At 42.5% G+C, this 17,522-nt stretch overlaps 1 protein-coding gene across 1 annotated transcript in view; it reads right to left on the reverse strand.

Annotated features, from left to right (window-relative positions):
• The window catches only part of LOC138959628 (tubulin-specific chaperone D-like), a 40,942-nt gene extending 23,466 nt beyond the window's left edge, over positions 1–17,476 (reverse strand). The window contains exons 1-15 of the mRNA XM_070331190.1: positions 17,194–17,476; positions 15,307–15,357; positions 13,772–13,869; positions 12,305–12,406; positions 11,532–11,678; positions 10,018–10,156; positions 8,867–8,962; positions 6,859–6,991; positions 5,695–5,843; positions 5,146–5,206; positions 4,720–4,826; positions 4,172–4,234; positions 3,733–3,889; positions 1,059–1,146; positions 511–596 (exon numbers count right to left, since the gene is read on the reverse strand). Coding sequence (XP_070187291.1) covers positions 511–596; positions 1,059–1,146; positions 3,733–3,889; positions 4,172–4,234; positions 4,720–4,826; positions 5,146–5,206; positions 5,695–5,843; positions 6,859–6,991; positions 8,867–8,962; positions 10,018–10,156; positions 11,532–11,678; positions 12,305–12,406; positions 13,772–13,869; positions 15,307–15,357; positions 17,194–17,476 — 1,760 coding nt within the window. The remainder of the gene's footprint in view (positions 1–510; positions 597–1,058; positions 1,147–3,732; positions 3,890–4,171; positions 4,235–4,719; positions 4,827–5,145; positions 5,207–5,694; positions 5,844–6,858; positions 6,992–8,866; positions 8,963–10,017; positions 10,157–11,531; positions 11,679–12,304; positions 12,407–13,771; positions 13,870–15,306; positions 15,358–17,193) is intronic.
• Positions 17,477–17,522: the final 46 nt, after the last annotated feature.

Raw genomic sequence — 17,522 nt, forward strand, 5'->3', positions numbered from 1 at the left:
AGTATCGCAGACAATACCACAAGATGGAAGGGTGGAGAGGTTAAACAGTTTTTATTTTCACTTTTGCCAAACCCAAGACAAAAATTCATTGCAAGCTGTGATTTCTTCGTGAGATCCATAAACTAGCACTTTCACACTAGACCCGTTTTCTATGCACTGCTGATTCAAGAAGATATTCTCAAAGAAACTCATCACTGGAACAAAAACAGCTACAAATATGCATCTAAATATCATTTAGCCTCAACATCATTATACATTTATACTTTTTAGGCAATTGCTATTTAACCCTTTCGCTGCCTTGGGGACGTCAGCTGACAATCTAGGTAACTTGCTTTAACAGAACAAACCGTTCAAAAACAACAAGAGAAGAACAAGAAAGAAAAAAAATGCATGTGTGTGTGGTGTATTCATTTCTACACAAAAGGCGAACTGTAAGTCGTCAATGCAGGTAAATACAAGTATTGCTTTGTATACAAATATTTTCTGGCAGCGAACAGGTTCATGTATTACCTCAAGTCCAGGTAGCAGTGACTTCGGGTACCCACAGTAAAGTAGTCTACCGTTGTCAGAATATCTATCCCACATGGAAAGGTGCCCTGTGCATACAAACAATACTTTACAAATGTCCTGCATGGGTGTACACACACACACACACACACACACACACACACACACACACACACACACACACACACACACACACACACACACAACGCACACACACACACACACACACACACACACACACACACACATACATACACACACACACACACAGACTCTCTCTCTCTCTCTCTCCCTCGTATAGATCTCTTCAAATCAAGCCTAAAAAGGTTTGGTAGCAATGTCTGGAACTCACCACCCAAGGTTATTTGAGAGACAAATAATATAACTAGACTCTACAACCAAGTTCATGGATTTTCTTAAAAATGAGTTAGGAATATTGCTTTATCAAATTAAATCGCCTTAAAAGAAAGCAAAATAAGTTCTTTGTCCTAAATACTTTTACATCCACCAACCCCCCTCAATCCCCTATGAGAAGAAAGAAAATTGCTGACCTGCCGACCAACATTTTCTTGAAAAGCTGCAGCTGCTGCTCTCCGGACATTGACTTCTCGGTCAAAGATGGACGCGATCACCAGGGCACTGCATTCCAACCACAAGAAAGTAGACATAAAGTATATCACTACAACACTGCTGCACTGTTCTTCTTTGAGAACATAATTATATATATATATATACGACTAGTGTCTGTGTGTCTGTCTGTGTGTCTGTCTGTGTGTCTGTCTGTGTATCTGTCTGTGCGCGATGCACGGCCAAAGTTCTCGATGGATCTGCTTCAAATTTGGTGGGCATATTCAGGTAGACCCGGGACACGACACAACCTGGTCGATATTTCAACACGTGCTCTCAGCGCGCAGCGCGGAACCGATTTTGGTTCCACCTCAGCTATTTTGGTTCCACCTCAGCTACCCGGGCCCCCATACCGACACACCATAGCCGCTACACCACATCACAACGCCAAAGTTCTCGGTGGATCTTTTTCAAATTTGGACACCGTATTCAGCTACACCCCGGACACAATATCATCGATGAGATATTTCAACACGTGCTCTCAGCGCGTAGCGCTGAACTCATTTTCGTTTTTGTGTTCATTTCACCATTATAAGTAACTCTTCCTTATCTTCTCCAGTGTTTGGCGTTTATCTCCCTTCCTTCGTGTGGCTTTCCCGTTCAGTTGTAAGTTACTACACTGCGCTGTCCACTGCGCTGAGCGTCTTCGGATATATTCCCGGCGTTCTGTTACTGTTACTATTTTTAGAAGGTCAACGCAGTGTACAGAACGTAAATTGGACCCGTAAATTATCCTCACTGTAAAAGTGCAAAGGTCGAATCAATTTATAGCCACGCGAAAAATACACTGTCATCTATCTCTCTATAGATACGGCTTCTCTGTGTTTTTGTGTGTGTGTGTGTGAGTGTGTGTGTCTCTATGTAAGCAACACCTGTGCATTGTTCAGTTCTGTTTGTGATGTGGTCTGGCGGCTTTTGTGTAATTTTATGTACAGGCCTTCCTTTCAGAAGCCATAACTTGCTCAGTCCTGTTTGAGTGGAGTTCGCCTCCAAAGGTGATTAACACGGTTACATTCGTCGACAAGGATGGGACTCGATATGGTCAGGAATGGCATTATGGCCACTGAATCATTTTCGTGCTGTTCCCATTCCACGAATCTGGGAGGGACCTAAGCTTGGCGGGTCCATTGTTCGGACCCGGCGAAGCCGGCGTACGGCTCTAAGTACTTCTTCCCGGCGAAGCCGGCTACCCGGCGAAGCGGGTATTCATTCTAGTTATATATATATATATAACATCAGAAATTGTGAAAGAAACAATTGAAAGTCAGCAGAGACTTTCTTCCGAGATTTGTTAAAATCTCTTAGCAGAGATATAGAGAGAAATAAGTATCCCTTCACAGACAGCCTACTGGGAGCATCAGACCCTCCTCAAGGGGGACCGAGATTTACAGAGCAACGTAGAGGTTACATGCCGAGTCTCAGTGATTATTAAAAATAATGGTCGAAGTTAGCGGATCATGAAAAATGCGAGCTTCAGCGAGCTTTTTCATGACCGCGAACTGAGACCATTATTTTTAATAATCACTGAGACGAGGTGTGTAACCTCTTTATTCCCCCTTTCTTCAGTTATTCAAAGAAAACAGGAGTTTTTGTGCGAAAGTTTGATCGAATCCGAATCACTCAACCAGTCAACCTGCGCAGGCGATCGATTAATGCGCGGTTGTATAGTTCCGTGCAAATCATTCCATTCTGTTAACACTTCTTGTCAGTTTCCCTGTTTTAGACTAAAATCAAGTACACAGATAAGCTGTTATTCTGCTGTGGCGGTAAAGGCAGATATTGTGTGTTCTGTTTATGTTTTAGTATCGCTAAAGATAATGTTCTTTCGTCAAATGGGACTAGCAGACGAACTTTTGCACCCGTGTTCCAACGTTAATTACTGTATGAAGTTCAGTTTTTGGGGGAAAATAGTGTATGAAACCGCTTTATGTTGTTTAAATTGATGAGATGTGTGCATTTGGTTGCGTGTGATCTGTTTATAAAATGAAATATTGTTGAAAACTGACCGTCGGATTGCAGTCAGTGTTGTCGAAGAAACTGCGTTAAAAGAAGGGGAACTACTCTTGTCGGCAAGAGTATGAGTTACTTGCCTTGGGAATTTGCTTGTGATGAACGGTGTGTGCACAGCAGATCTATATTCAGAAAACAACCGAACTCATGGATTTTATATGGAGATTCATGTGTTCAGGCCTGTAGTTGTTAATTTAAATGCGGTATGTTTGTATTGTTTGCTCCAGAGATGTATATTTCGTACGTATAGAGCGTTTTGAACTTTTCAGTCGCAAAAGTAGTACCAAAACAGAACAGCTTCTCAACCCATTGCACTATCGAGGATTCAGGCTGTTGCTGGCTCGTTATTTGTTTGGTTGCTGGGTCATTATCGAAAAATAACTAGCTCTACAAGTTTACAGAGGTAAAGAAGCAGAGGGGGGAATAAATATATATATGTTTATGGTAGTTTGGATTAGTTTAGACGGTAGCTCAGATGGAGACAACCATTTACACACAGAGACCTGCACACACACACACACGCAGAGATACACAGATACACACACAGTGAATCTCTCTCTCTCCCTCTATTTAACACTCTATACTCACTTGGCAATCTTGTTGACAAATGGTACAATCTCTTTGGGTTCGTAAGCTCTTGCGAAAGCCCAGCACACGTAACATGCTGCATCTCGTACATGGGATCCTACTGAGTAGCTCCCTCTCCTCTCATCGTAAAGCAAGGCTTTCAGAACTACCGGAACAACTGTTACAGATACGAATGATAAACAATTCTTTCTGGTAATGTACAAAAACGTATAAAACTTGTTTTCTTTGATCAAAGAGCAAAAATCTTGAAATCTACAATTTCTAGAAACTGTCACAGGGAATCTAATATGTATGTATTATCGGTTTGTTCAATTCTTTGTCACACTGTGGACAAAATAGTTTAAATTGAAAACATAACAATGAAAAAAAAAAAGTTTGAGGCAGGAGATGAGAATTGGAGGAGGTAAATATGAGGTAGTTGCAAACAATAAAAACTTACCATCTTTTAACCTTTCAGGTAGCAGGAGGCCCCTTCTTCCGAGCTCCGCCAATGTCAAACAACCTGATGGAATGAGAGGAAAATCACAAAAGCTGCATGAGGAAAATCACAGTTGCAAAAGGAAAACAAGTCACGTGAAGCGATACAAAAACATATATAGTAAATCTGTCAGCCTGAAACTAACAGATCAACACACACAAAAACAAACAAACAGCCAACACCGAGAAAATTAATTTTGATGAGAGTCAACCAAACTGGGATTACTTTGGGAGATCATCAAACCCTAGAAGTGTGCAAAGTTTCAAAGCTGTATTTTGAAAATCGTTGGAGATAACCTCAACGTTAAGTTTTTTGTTCACGGCCAGCCAGTTGGCCAGCCCGACGTCCATACAGATGAACACTGCTCAGTACTAAGACTCACCGATTACTCAGGTGAGTAAAAATTCGGGTATTTGTACGACTGGGGGTCGAACACAGACTGCCAGCATGAGAGGCAGCCCCTCTAACCACTATGCCACTCCAGCTCTCTTATAGCATCTCCAACCTACCTCCATGCCAGGCTCCATCAGTCTCCTGATAGCTGAACAGCTCCAACACGGAACCCACCACTTCGTTTGCCAGCTCTTTCGGCAGCCGTCCAGTGACACGTCCCACCCTGCAAACCATTTTACACTTTATCAATACAAAACACACAGCACAAACACAAAATAAAGTGACTTTGTTTGCCAGCTCTTCTGGCAGTCGTTCAGTGACACGTTGCACCCTGCAAAACGTTTTACACTTTCCGAATAGAAAACCCAGAGCATAAACACAAAATAAAGTGACCTCATTTGCCCGTTCTTTAGACAACCACTGAATATGTACTGCGTTTGCTTCATAAAGTTCACAAAATCAAATTCTACCACAAATATCCAAAATCTACAAGTAAAACATGTAAACTAGCAGCACATTCAAACAAAACACTGACTACTCACCCTTTTGCAGCAGACCATCTGACAACAGTGTCTTTGTCCTTCAAGCATCCTAGTAGCTGACCTGGAAGTAGTTGATATACACAAAATGCAAAAAGAATCGACATGCACATGTAAAATAATTGTAACTGTTATATTGTCATCCTTCTGTTGAAGAGCTAAATCAAGAACAGCCAAGCTTCTCGTTCGTGTGTGCACATTTATATGCATTTGTGCGTGCGTGTGTGTGTGTGTGTGCATTCATTAATGTGTGCATAAAGCATGAATGTTTAAACCGTGTGTTCTGATTTCATAACTGAAAGTGTTGCAAATCCAAAATCAGCACTCATGATAAATTTGTACGTTTACTTTATCAAAAATAGCTCTGAACTGAACCTGTCATCCAGCGCTTTTATTACAAAAAATAATAAGTAGGCAACATCCCGATTTAACCCCGTGTGGTTCACCTTCACACTAAATGAATTTCAAAATGTTTGGGGATTACTTTCAGTATATGTGACACCACTTCCACGGGGCTAATTCTGGAGTATGCCAATAAGTAATGGTACAGACCAATAACTTCCTCAGTCTCCTCAGGTACTTCAAATTCTTCTTCCTCCTCCTCCTCCTGTGCACTGGGTCCTGAGGCAGAGGAGGTTGTAGCATTGCCAACATTCCCCGTCTTCAGGTTCTCTGCCAGTGATCGGCTTCCTCTCTTATACCTGATAACCAATACAATGGAACTCACCTCTTAAGACCATGCTTCCTCAAATGTTCTACTCATAACCTAAATGAATTTACCTCCATTTTAAGACTGCCTCTTTTCCAAGACCAGATTTTCTCAGATGTTTGGAGGTCAAATAGAGGGGTTTTACGGTGTATTGGTTTTCCCCCTGTTTTTGCATGAAAGCTATACACTTTCTTTCTTTCTCTCTGTCTGTCTGGCTTTCTTTCATTGCACTTTTGTACCCCAAAGCAGCTTGCTTTTTCTCAAATAGGCACATTATTTTATTCAGTGCACCGAAAAACAAGTTTATGAAAAGAACATTCAAAACAGCCAAGGTATGAGCTACACATTCTCTCTTGGGACTGGTAAAGGGAAAATATTTAATACATTTGTCAGTTAATGGTAATAGTCTGGAGAAAATGCTGAAGAGAGAATATCAACATTCAAAATACTGGATTGGCTAAGGTTGCCGTGAAAAAATAATGGTACTTGTCATAAGAAGTCAGAATAAGGACCAGTTATGTATAATAGTGTTCTTTCTCTTCAAGAATTCTTTGGTGATGCTGACATTCTGAGGTAACAGGTAAGGTAAGGTAAGGTAAGGTTAGGTAAGGTAAGGTTAGGTAAGGTAAGGTAATATGCAGTCCTGAGAGGTTTCCCTCATGGTAATTCAGGTTGCTTTCTGTCATACAGTATAGTACAGTACAGTGTCATACTTATTTTCTTTTGCCTGCTTGTATGTGCTTGTGTTTGGGCACCAAGGGGAGTCTGCGAAAGGTTGACTCCGGGAAAAAAATCCCTGGCCAAACTCCAGTTGGAACCAAAGCCAATAGCAAAGAACTGATTTCAAAGCCAGTGTGCCACAGACTGAGGTATGGACCAGCCCCAGATCAAGGCATATAATGTTCTTCAAGTGATGGCATCCACTCATCACTGAACACTTCATATACCAAGCACTGCTGCATCCACCAAAAGACCAAAATCAACCCAGTGATAATATTGTCACGTACCTCCAGGCTGCCACGCGGGCTTTGAGGAAGATGAGTCCCAGCCTCTGGATCACCTTGGTTGTGGTCTTCCTCAGCAGAGAGTTGTTGCGCTCCATGAAGTCACACTTGGACACTGCTGACAGCACTGTTGGTGCTGAAACGTCAAACATACGATTTATAACTTATTTGATACTACAGCAAAGGAAGAAATCCCAAAACAGATAGACTGCTAAACGTTATTTCCAACATTCAGAATCAAAAAATAACAATTGTAGGTTATTGGACAGTTTAATTATTGACAAAACAATACGTTACATTTACAGTGCGTCAACCCAGTGGTCTTCTAAGTAGACACAGACAAACACTGATGGTACAAATACATATATGTCATTCATTTCATCATTGATCCTTACCTCGCCGGCATCTTGCATGCAAGATTTATCTACAATTCTGAGTTAAGATCTGAATGTCTTTGAAAGCGTATGGCTTTATCTTCAAGTTCGCCTTTAGCAAATTCTCATCACCACTAAGTCCAAAGCAAATCTGGAGGTGGCTGTCATGCAGTTGTTAGTTGGTATGCCTTGCAAATCCATGATTGCTCAAGTGAGTCTTCTTCTTCTCTTCTTCTTGCGTTCGCCGTCACACCATCAGGTTAGTCTGCGAGACGAATGACGTCGTGGCTTCCAGGTCTTGTCTGCTCCCATAGAGTTTGGTGCGGAGAGGGACTGATGCTGGCCACACTTTGTCCAATGCATCACCATAAAAGGTTGACGCTTCTTGGATGTTGAAGTGGTTGTTGTGCTACCAGTCGCATTCCTCCTCCGTCCCCTGGCGCAGCAAGACGGACGAGAGGGACCTCCAGTAGCTGAGGTTGGACTCCTTTGAGGCTTGGAGCCCGGCGCTGCCTCACCCTGGAGGGACCTCAGTGGGCGAGCGCCATGAGTGTCGCTTCTATCTGATGGTGTCATGGTTGGCGTTGATGCGTGGTACCATGGTTTGTTAGAGTGCGCCGTGCAGCCCAGTACCTCCGTCTTCAGCACTCGAGGTTTCTGTCGGGGTTACCTCACCCTTAGCTCATGGCCCGTACGTCCTACCCTGAGAGCACAGGGGGGAGGATTTGCCGGGATCCCACCCGGAGCTAGGGTTTTAATGCGCCCATAATCGCATTAGATGAGTCCCGTCGAAGGGCGATGGAGCATTTCGAAGAGAGTAGCAGTGCCGCCTGCTACCCCACTCCACCCTGGTAGGAAACACCGCCAGTTTGGTCCGCGGCCGCAAGCAGCTGGTCTTCATATCTGAAGTCCGTTCCCCTATCCGCCACCCGGGGACGCGCTGGGTTGGGGGTGGTCGCCCCACTGAAAATCCCACACTGGGTTAAAGAAGTTCAGCCTGTCCCAGGCTCAAGTGAGTTTGTTTGTTTGTTTGTTTATTTGTTGCTTAACGTCCAGCCGACTATGCAGAGCCATATCAGGACGAGGAAGGGGGGGATGAAGGGGGCCACTTGTCAAGCGATTCCTGTTTACAAATGCACTAACCCATTACTTGTGTCCCAGCAGGCTTTAGTAAAACTAAATTAATACCTACTGGAAGATTACCAGTTTCCAGTATGTTAAAATAGGCTTAACCTATCTACTGCTGGGCTTACATCAGAACACTAACAGATTAAACTATACATGAATCGCGAGACAAGCGGCAAGAGAAGAGATTTTTGGAAAAAATACAGGTGAATGAGCAAGAAGGCAGAAAAAAGAAAAGAATTCATGAAGAAAAAGAGAGCATGACAGGAAAGAGGAACCAAAAATCTACCTAACAGCAAACTAGAAAGCTCCTGCGGTTCCAAAAACAGGAGGGGCCTTTAATTTCATAGGCACTGCGGGAACTCAAGTGAGTCAAAAAGCACAAAACATATTCTAAAATGCTTTAATTACTCTCAACATGTTTAATACCAATCAAAACGTTTCTCCCATCTAACAGAAAAAAGTACTATAGCTATAAGATGAAAGAAACTGCAGTAAAGAAAATGATATACCATATGGTAACAGTTCCTCCCTTTTTCCATGTTTGAACAGCAGGGCAATGGTCGACAGAGAACCAACAATACTGCTCAGGCCGCTCATTGTTTCCACTGAAAAGAAAACATAACTTCTGTGTCACAAAACTGTGAACAGAAACACTGGTACAAAAAAAGATGCCTGCATTAAATTACTTCTGAAGACATCAATCCTCCTTCAGTCTTTCACTCACACATTGACAGTTCTTGGTACCTATACAGTTCTGCAGTTTCACAATTCTTATTTGATGCCTTTCGGTTACAAACTTTCAAGCATGACGAAAGACTTGAGATTTCTATAGATTCCTCTTAATTTCACTGAGAGTGAGAGAATAAATCCTAATGCAGTAAATTTGATGGAAAACTTTACTTTTCTGTGCAACTTTTTTCCCATTTTTACATTTAGTCAAGTTTTGACTAAATGTTTTAACATAGACGGGGAATCGAGACGAGGGTGTTGTGTATACGTGTGTGTCTGTGTCTGTGTGTGTGTATGTGTAGAGCGATTCAGAGAAAACTATTGGACCGATCTTCATGAAACTTCACATGAAAGTTCCTGGGTATGATATCCCCACACGTTTTTTTCATTTATTTGATAAATGTTTCTGATGATGTCATATCCGGCTTTTTGTGAAAGTTGAGGCAGCACTGTCACGCCTTCATTTTTAAGCAAATTGGTTGAAACTTTGGTCAAGTAATCTTCGACGAAGCCCTGACTTTGGTATTGCATTTCAGATTGGAGGTTTACAAATTAATTAATGAGTTTGCTCATTAAAGTTGTCATTAAAATCGATTTTTCGCAAACAGATTTAAAATTGATTGCATTGTATTCATCATCTTCTCCTAAATTCAAAAATATATACATATGTCATGTTTACTCTAAAAATGTGCTCAAAATGAAAGAAAATAGGTTCAGTAAGTACTACGGACGCGTGCTTCGCGGCGGAGAGCATGACCCGTCACGGTCTTCGGTATGGTTAGCCGAGACTATCTGAATGTAGTCTCGGCGATGATTGGTTTGGGGTGTTGATCTTGACTAAATGTTTTTATATCGCTTCACGCGACTTGTTTTTATTGTTATCAGCTGAAATTTGACATGCCCTGTCCGTTATCCACGGAGAAGAAATTACCTTCGGAGGTGCAAATGGCCTTCAGGTTCCAGTCAATGACCTGTGGCAGAAACTCTTTCTTCACGTCAGGACGAGTCAGAAAACGAGAGAGAAGATAAGAGGCTGCGTCTCGACACTTGTCATTGACAGTCAAGTACAGCTGCAAACAAAACACAACATTCAGAGTCAAAACTTTGTGGATCTTTTTCGCCAGTATTTTTTTTTAAACTTCAAGAAACAACTTTCACACTATCAAAAACAAACATCTAAAGGAATGGGTGCAAAAAAACTGCATACATGTCAGCTGGAAAACAAGTTGGTAAACACAGAAAGAAGAAGCAAAGCACACACACACACACACACACACACACACACACACACACATGCACGCACGCACGCATGCATGCACACACACACACACACAGACAGAGAGAGCACTACAGGCAAATCCAGCTAACTCACAAACGGTTAAGTCAAAACTTCGCTTAGCACACAAAGAAATTCTGGTCCGGAATTATCCCTCTTTATCTATGTGTACAAAGTACCCTGAGCTCGAAATGGGATTTCTCTTTCGTAAGTCGAAAGACGGATAGCACACAACAGAAAGTCAGTCCCAAAGACAAAATTTACTCTATATTTACTACAGCAACTCGAAACACGAAACTTGGCGTCTCACACTAGCGCATTGTGTAACCTTATTCCCTTCTTCTCTACACGGACGCCACACCGACTGGTCAGTCGGCACGCAATAAAGTATGAAGTGAAGTTAGGAGGGGGCGAGGAGTAAGGAGAGGCGAGTGGTACTCACAGTGTGTGTTTGTGTGTGTTCACGGGTGAACCACGTGGTTACTATACGGAAGAAGAAGAATTCAAATTGTGGGTTGCCTCTCATTCAGTCTTTGTTCAGTCTTGTGTGCTCTGTGTGTGCGGCCAGATCAAAGGCATTGGGTGGCCTTGTTTACAGACACGACCTTCTTCCCAGGGGTCAATGACCCAGTTTTTGCCATGAGAGGTGGTTCCCCTGTCATATCTGAGAGAGGAAACACTTCCTGCATGGGGGTCAGTGACCGGTCAGTGACCGAGTTTAACAGAGTGGAAATCTGTGTGTGGGCCAGATCAAAGGCAGGGCAGTACCTAGTAGCTGAAACATGCATTATCACAAGTTGTTTGACTGATACTCAAGCGGTCTCTTTGATTTTTTTCGTAGTTCACGGTACTATGACCAAGTCGAAATTTCGGATAGGACACAATAACAATTCGGTCCCTTCAATTTCGTCTTATCCGGATTTGCCTGTATCTCCAAAAATACCATGTTGGAAGTGACATTATATACAGAAAGAAGAGTACATATTTTGAGATTCATAAAGTGTGACTGCACAAACCTCACACATGGCTATAAATATAGGGAGATTGCCAACAAACAAACACATGTGAGATCCCTCACTCTCTCTCAGTCTAAACCCACCCCTACTAACTTCACAGAAATGAAGGGACCCAAACAGCCGAACCAAAGAAACACTCTTCAGTCTAAATACCTGTGCAATGCTGAGGATGCGCTCCATCACCGGCCTCTTCCTCAGTCCATCACCAGTCGGCTGGTTGCTGTCCAATCGATGAAGATCAAACGGTATCATGCACACCATGGACAACCACAGCAGCAACATGTACCTTGTCTGCCAGGCCTGCCAGAAATAAAATAAAATATGGTTACACTTACGAGCAGTTGTGTGAGCTCAACAGCATTGCTACAAAATGTAAGATGATCAAGTTAGAATAGAAACAGCCACTATCCCAGTGCAACCAAAAGACTGAAAACGCCTGGTAGAGATCTGTAAAAACAACAAGGGCATGTAATGAAACTAGACACCATGAGAAGGGGTGCGAGAGAGAGAGTGAGAGAGAGAGAGAGAGAGAGAGAGAGAGAGAGAGAGAGAGAGAGAGAGAGAGAGAGAGAGAGAGAGACATACAGACTCAGCAAGAGGGGTTGGGGAGCACAAGAACAGAAAGAGAGAGAGAGAGAGAGAGAGAGAGAGAGAGAGAGAGAGAGAGAGAGAGAGAGATAGAGAGAGAGAGTGATTGTTTAAAAAGATAAAAGCTGGTTCATTATATGATGTATTATCAGCCCATTTATGCATTCCTTCATAACATGCTGTTCTCTTCAAACACACAGTGACACACACACACACACACACACACACACACACACACACACACACACACACACACACACACACTCACTAATTACACTTTCTAGTGACCATGCATCTCTATTATTCCTTGTTTTAGCAAGACTTGTCAACCCATGTACCTCCACATCCACAGGATCCTGCTGATCAATCATTGCCAAGACTGGTTCCATGTCTGCTACCTCGTGAGGGAGCAGTCTCACAACCACCTTGAAGCCTCGCATCTGAAAAAGCAGAATAATATTTAACCCTTACATTCGTGCAATTCTGTAACCCATGTTACATAGCCACTGGTGAATTAACAGAGAGAAAAATAAAGAAAAATGGTCATACAGGTTTTCACATCCATGGGAGGTAATCGGAACCGACCAAACAGACTGTAGCACGACATATGCAGGGTTTCATTTACTAGTGCGCCCTGCGCCATTGGCGCATCAAATCTGAAAATGTCCCATCACTATTCCCTTCAGTGCGTCAAAGGGCGCATTGAGATTACGTACCACTGCGCCACCAGATGTACACTTTCTATAGATAACACGATATAGCGGCTAATTCTCAGATGGCACCATATTGCACCATTTTGTATCTTTGGTAAAAAAAACACATGCGTATAGGCCTCGTTTGCGCGTCTTGCCTTCGACTATGTCCCATCGGAATTTGCCTGAGGGGGACAAATGTCCAATTGACTTTTTCTCCGTGGCTAAACCCTGCATATGTCTTGACAACCAGGTGACAATATATGTAAAGTAGCGCGACAACCAGCCTAAGGGTTAATACTACCCTGAAACCACATTTTCAGAGAAATCCAGGCCTTACAAGGGAGTGACGGGCGCTGTGGCGGGGTGGTAAGACGTCGGCCTCTTAATCGGAAGGTCGAGGGTTCGAATCCCGGTCGCGGCCGCCTGGTGGGTTAAGTGTGGAGATTTTTCCGATTTCCCAGGTCAACTTATGTGCAGACCTGCTAGTGGCTTATCCCCCTTCGTGTGTACACGCAAGCACAAGACCAAGTGCGCACGGAAAAGATCCTGTAATCCATGTCAGAGTTCAGTGGGTTATAGAAACACGAAAATATCCTGCATGCTTCCTCCGAAAGCGGCGTATGGCTGCCTTAATGGCGGGGTAAAAACGGTCATACACGTAAAATTCCACTCGTGCAAAAAACACGAGTGTACGTGGGTGTTTCAGCCCACGAACGCAGAAGAAGAAGAAGAAAAGGGAGCGAGCCCTAAAATTACGATACAGTTATCAATTATATGCATTATGGAGAGAAAATCTGAAAAACTAAGGGTCTTAAAATGGGGAAACATCTTACAATGGTGGATCTTAGAAGGGTGGGGGTGGGGGGGGGGGGGGTTACCTAAATTTGTGCTTTTCCATGGCATGTTAAATGTGAAGAAGTATGGAGATACAGTGTTTTGTTGTTTTTCTTTTGTTTGTTCACCGCTTAGTTTTGTAAGTTTAAGTTTAATGCTCAGCTTCTTTCTGGCTCAAAGTTGACTGTCCTGGTAAGTACTGCAAGACAATGTTGCGTTAGGATTGCATGCATGCACACACACGCACGCACTCTCTCTCTTTCTAACTAATCTCACCTTTGTGACAAGGTATAGGTACTTCAAGACCTCCCTTGAAAGTCCCACAGGAGATGCTGGGTCTCTAGCAATTGCCAGAAGTTTCAGAACAATTTCCTCTGCCAGACAGACAATACTTTATAAACAATGAAAGAGGATCAATATCCAGATGCCTATTACCATTAGGGTTTAAATCAATCAACAAACTTCAAATTAATCAAATATCAAATTCAAAAACATTGTCTGTGTTCTTAATAGTAGTTTTAATTGATTGGCATATTTAAGTGCCTTATCATAATTTTGTGTCATGACAATTTTCTGAAGTGATGACTTATATTATTTCCATTTCTTTATTGTCCCATCGCTGGGAAATTCGAGTCGCTTCCTCCCAGTGGAAAGCTAGCAGCAACAGTCGCGCTACCCAGGTGTATGTGTGTTATAGGTGTAATCAGCCACCTGCACATATGGCAGAATGACCAAGGTCTTTCACGTGCCACAGTGGTGACACGGGGGTGGAACATGGATATCGTCTCTGAGTCTGCACATACAGTTGACCCATGTCCGTCCCGGCCCGGATTTCAACATGCGACCCTAGGACCGCAAGTCCAGTGCTCTACCAATTGAGCTACTCGGTCTCCCAAAATATAGTATATTGTTATGAAGTTTTAATGTTGTCAATGTCCTAGGTGCTAATCGCCGACTTGCACAGTTCACCACGCAGAGGATAGTTCGCTTTGCTTTGAGCAACTTTTATAGCAGCAGCTTTACTGATCGGGCTCAGTCACCCGTTACCACGCTTTTGTCTTGAAAAAAAAAGCATTAATGTGCCAGCACTTTTTCATATTCTTTTCTATATTTCAAACAATGTGTAATAAGTTACAACCATCATTAGATGGGTAGTTAATAAAAGCGATGAAGTATGCATAATGGCGCCATCTCATTGCCCACTTAATTCTCTCTACACTGACTGAAGCCACAGCTAAGCGATAAACACGCCTGTATTTTGAGGCAGATCTCGCAAGGCCATGCATGCAAGGGTAACGCAGATTTATCGCGCAACTTGGCTGTGCTGGCTAATAGGACAAGTCGGCTATTTTGTTCTGCAGTTACAACATGGAGAAAAAATTATCTCTTGAGAGTAAGATCACAGTTAAGTGTTTTTGTATCAAGTTTAAATTGCACTAGTGCTTTTGTATAAAAATGTGTATGAATCAGTGTGTACCGGCAGTTTCATACTGAACGTTATTAACAAAAACAGAATATGAACAAGTGCTTAATGCTATTGCTAATTATTATTATTATTATTATTATTATGAACATTTGTGCGCCTAATCTAAATATAGCCCTAGGCGCTTACAAAATATAAAATACATAGTGAACATTATACGAAACACAAATCGACAAGGACTCATACACTCGCAGACAGGCGCACAGCGAGAACGCGACGCACTCACTCATACCAACTACAGGCACATGCATTCTAGACGGAAAAACAGTCGTAAATAAATAAATAAAGTATACTAATGTATGTGCATGGAAATATAATTATCACATACCCAGGTAAGGATCTATCAGGTGAGGTTGTTCCTGGTAATCATCAACAATACCTGTGGAAGGAGCAAAAGATGAACAGAATAAAGCTTTTACAGTGGAACTGCCGTTATCTATCTAATTTTCAATACCGGCAGCTAAATCCAAAAGAAATGACACTGAACTTACTGAGTTAACATTTTTCATCTGATTTGCAGAGCTAAGACAATTAATTTAAATGTCCTGTTAATTGTGCAGCATTTCAATTTGTCCAAATGCACAATGTACATATATATACCAACTACTGCAATGTGTTGATGCGATTAATGCCTTTTATTAATATTATCTGATATTTTAGCAAAGGCTATATATATCTCCAAGTGTATGCAGTCCCCCATTTCTTTCAGGCGAGTACAGAGAGTGGGCTGTGGAGGTACCGTTTCTTGGGCAATTGATTCTTGACGCGAGGAACACTAGGATTTGGCGAGAGAAGGCTAGCATGCCTTGGAGGTGCTCGCTGCACGAGAAAAACTGGCCGCTGCACTGCAGCCAATTCGATTGGCTATTCGTGACCGTTTACCGAACAGTGCAGACGATCTTTTTGGTTTCAACCAATGGTGTTTCATTCTTGTGTAGCTAGACATCAAACTGTTCCATATTCACTCTCGCTTCCTAGCTCCGCGAGAGGCTAGCCGCGAGCAATTGAGTCTCGCCTGAAAGAAACACATGTCAGGACTTTCAAGTCTTTTTACGCTCCGACAATGAAATGCCTCATTACAAGACGTAATTGTTCATTAGGCAATCTGCAGTTCATTCATTTTATTTTGTTTCTACCTTAAACCTTTGTGAAGTTCTTTTTAACAATTTCTTGGGAACTTTTTTCATTGCAGTTGATATTTTTAACCTTAACTCTAAAATAATAACACTAACGGTCTTTTATTTATTTGAATGCCTCTTATCATTTTCTCAGATGCCAGTCCCCTGTTACTTACAGGCGAGAATAGGCGAGATAGTACCGTTTCTTGGGCACATCTCGCCACGAGTGACGCCAGGATTCTCGCCCTGAACGCTATGTACCTTTGGGCTTGCTCGCTTGGCGAGAAAACATGGCGGCCACGCAGCTGCCAATCTGATCGGCTGTCCATGGTTTTTTACCGACCAGTGGAGATGACCTTTTCGGTATCAACCAATGGTGTTTAATTCTTGCGTAGCTAGCCATAAAACTGTTTCATAGACACTCTCGCCTCCTAGTTCCGCGAGCGGCTAGCCAAAAAAATATCTCGCCTGAAAGAAACACGCGTCTGGAGACTGCATGGTTCTATATTTGTTGTCTACATTTTGAGTTGTATACATGTTGTCTATGTTCTAATTAAGTTATACTTTCCTTTGTAATTGTTGTACCTAACTCTAACCCAAATAAACGCCTCGTTAAAAGGCATATGTCATAGACTCATTGTCGGGGTGTATATAGAGAATCAAGGGATGGAAATCTGTGTTCACTCGGAGTGTATTGAGGTCTAACGAATGACGTCTCACAACGTGCGTGGTCGTCCTTGGCGGTCAAGAAAGCCGCCGCGATCATTGCGCAGACGACACTTCTAGACCGCCAATATTTTTTGTGCGCATCACGTGCTCCACATAATTTCATAAATCGGCCGGAAACGAAGCAATTGGGAAACCTGGATAGCCACTGCGTAATACACAACTGTTTCCTTTCAAAAATCACGTTGTAATTATTGCAAGAGAAACTACGGAAGATACATGATTGCAGAAAATGTTGTTCATATGACTGAATACTTATTATCAATACTGATGTTCAAATGTGTGACAGCCATGAGCCTGTAAAATGACTCATTCACAGACATGCATGACTCAATGCGGTTGCCAACTGGAATGTCAAAAAATGCACGTACTTGTGAAGCGTTCGCAAGCCATCTCAGAGGCGCGCAAGTCATTCCAAACATTCTTGAGTGAATCTATTAGAGCCCTGACTTCGTCTATCTCCTTGAAGTGGTCGTGGGTTGCTTGCTTTTCTTCTTCTTCCCAATCTATCGGTTCTTGCGGATCTCCAGGCCGCTTGGTCTCTGAAACGGCCGCCATAGTGTAGATGTTGGGCGCATAGTAAGAATCCGGGGCAGAGTTGGAATCTCGCGGGACTTCGTCACGCCTCAGTAGATTTCCAACAAAGCGCGTCATTTCCGGAAACGCACCGACTCATTCTAGAAATGGCCCTCCTTTCGAC

The sequence above is a fragment of the Littorina saxatilis genome, linkage group LG2, assembly GCF_037325665.1.
Source record: "Littorina saxatilis isolate snail1 linkage group LG2, US_GU_Lsax_2.0, whole genome shotgun sequence".
In the NCBI taxonomy this organism is placed as follows: Eukaryota; Metazoa; Mollusca; class Gastropoda; order Littorinimorpha; family Littorinidae; genus Littorina; species Littorina saxatilis.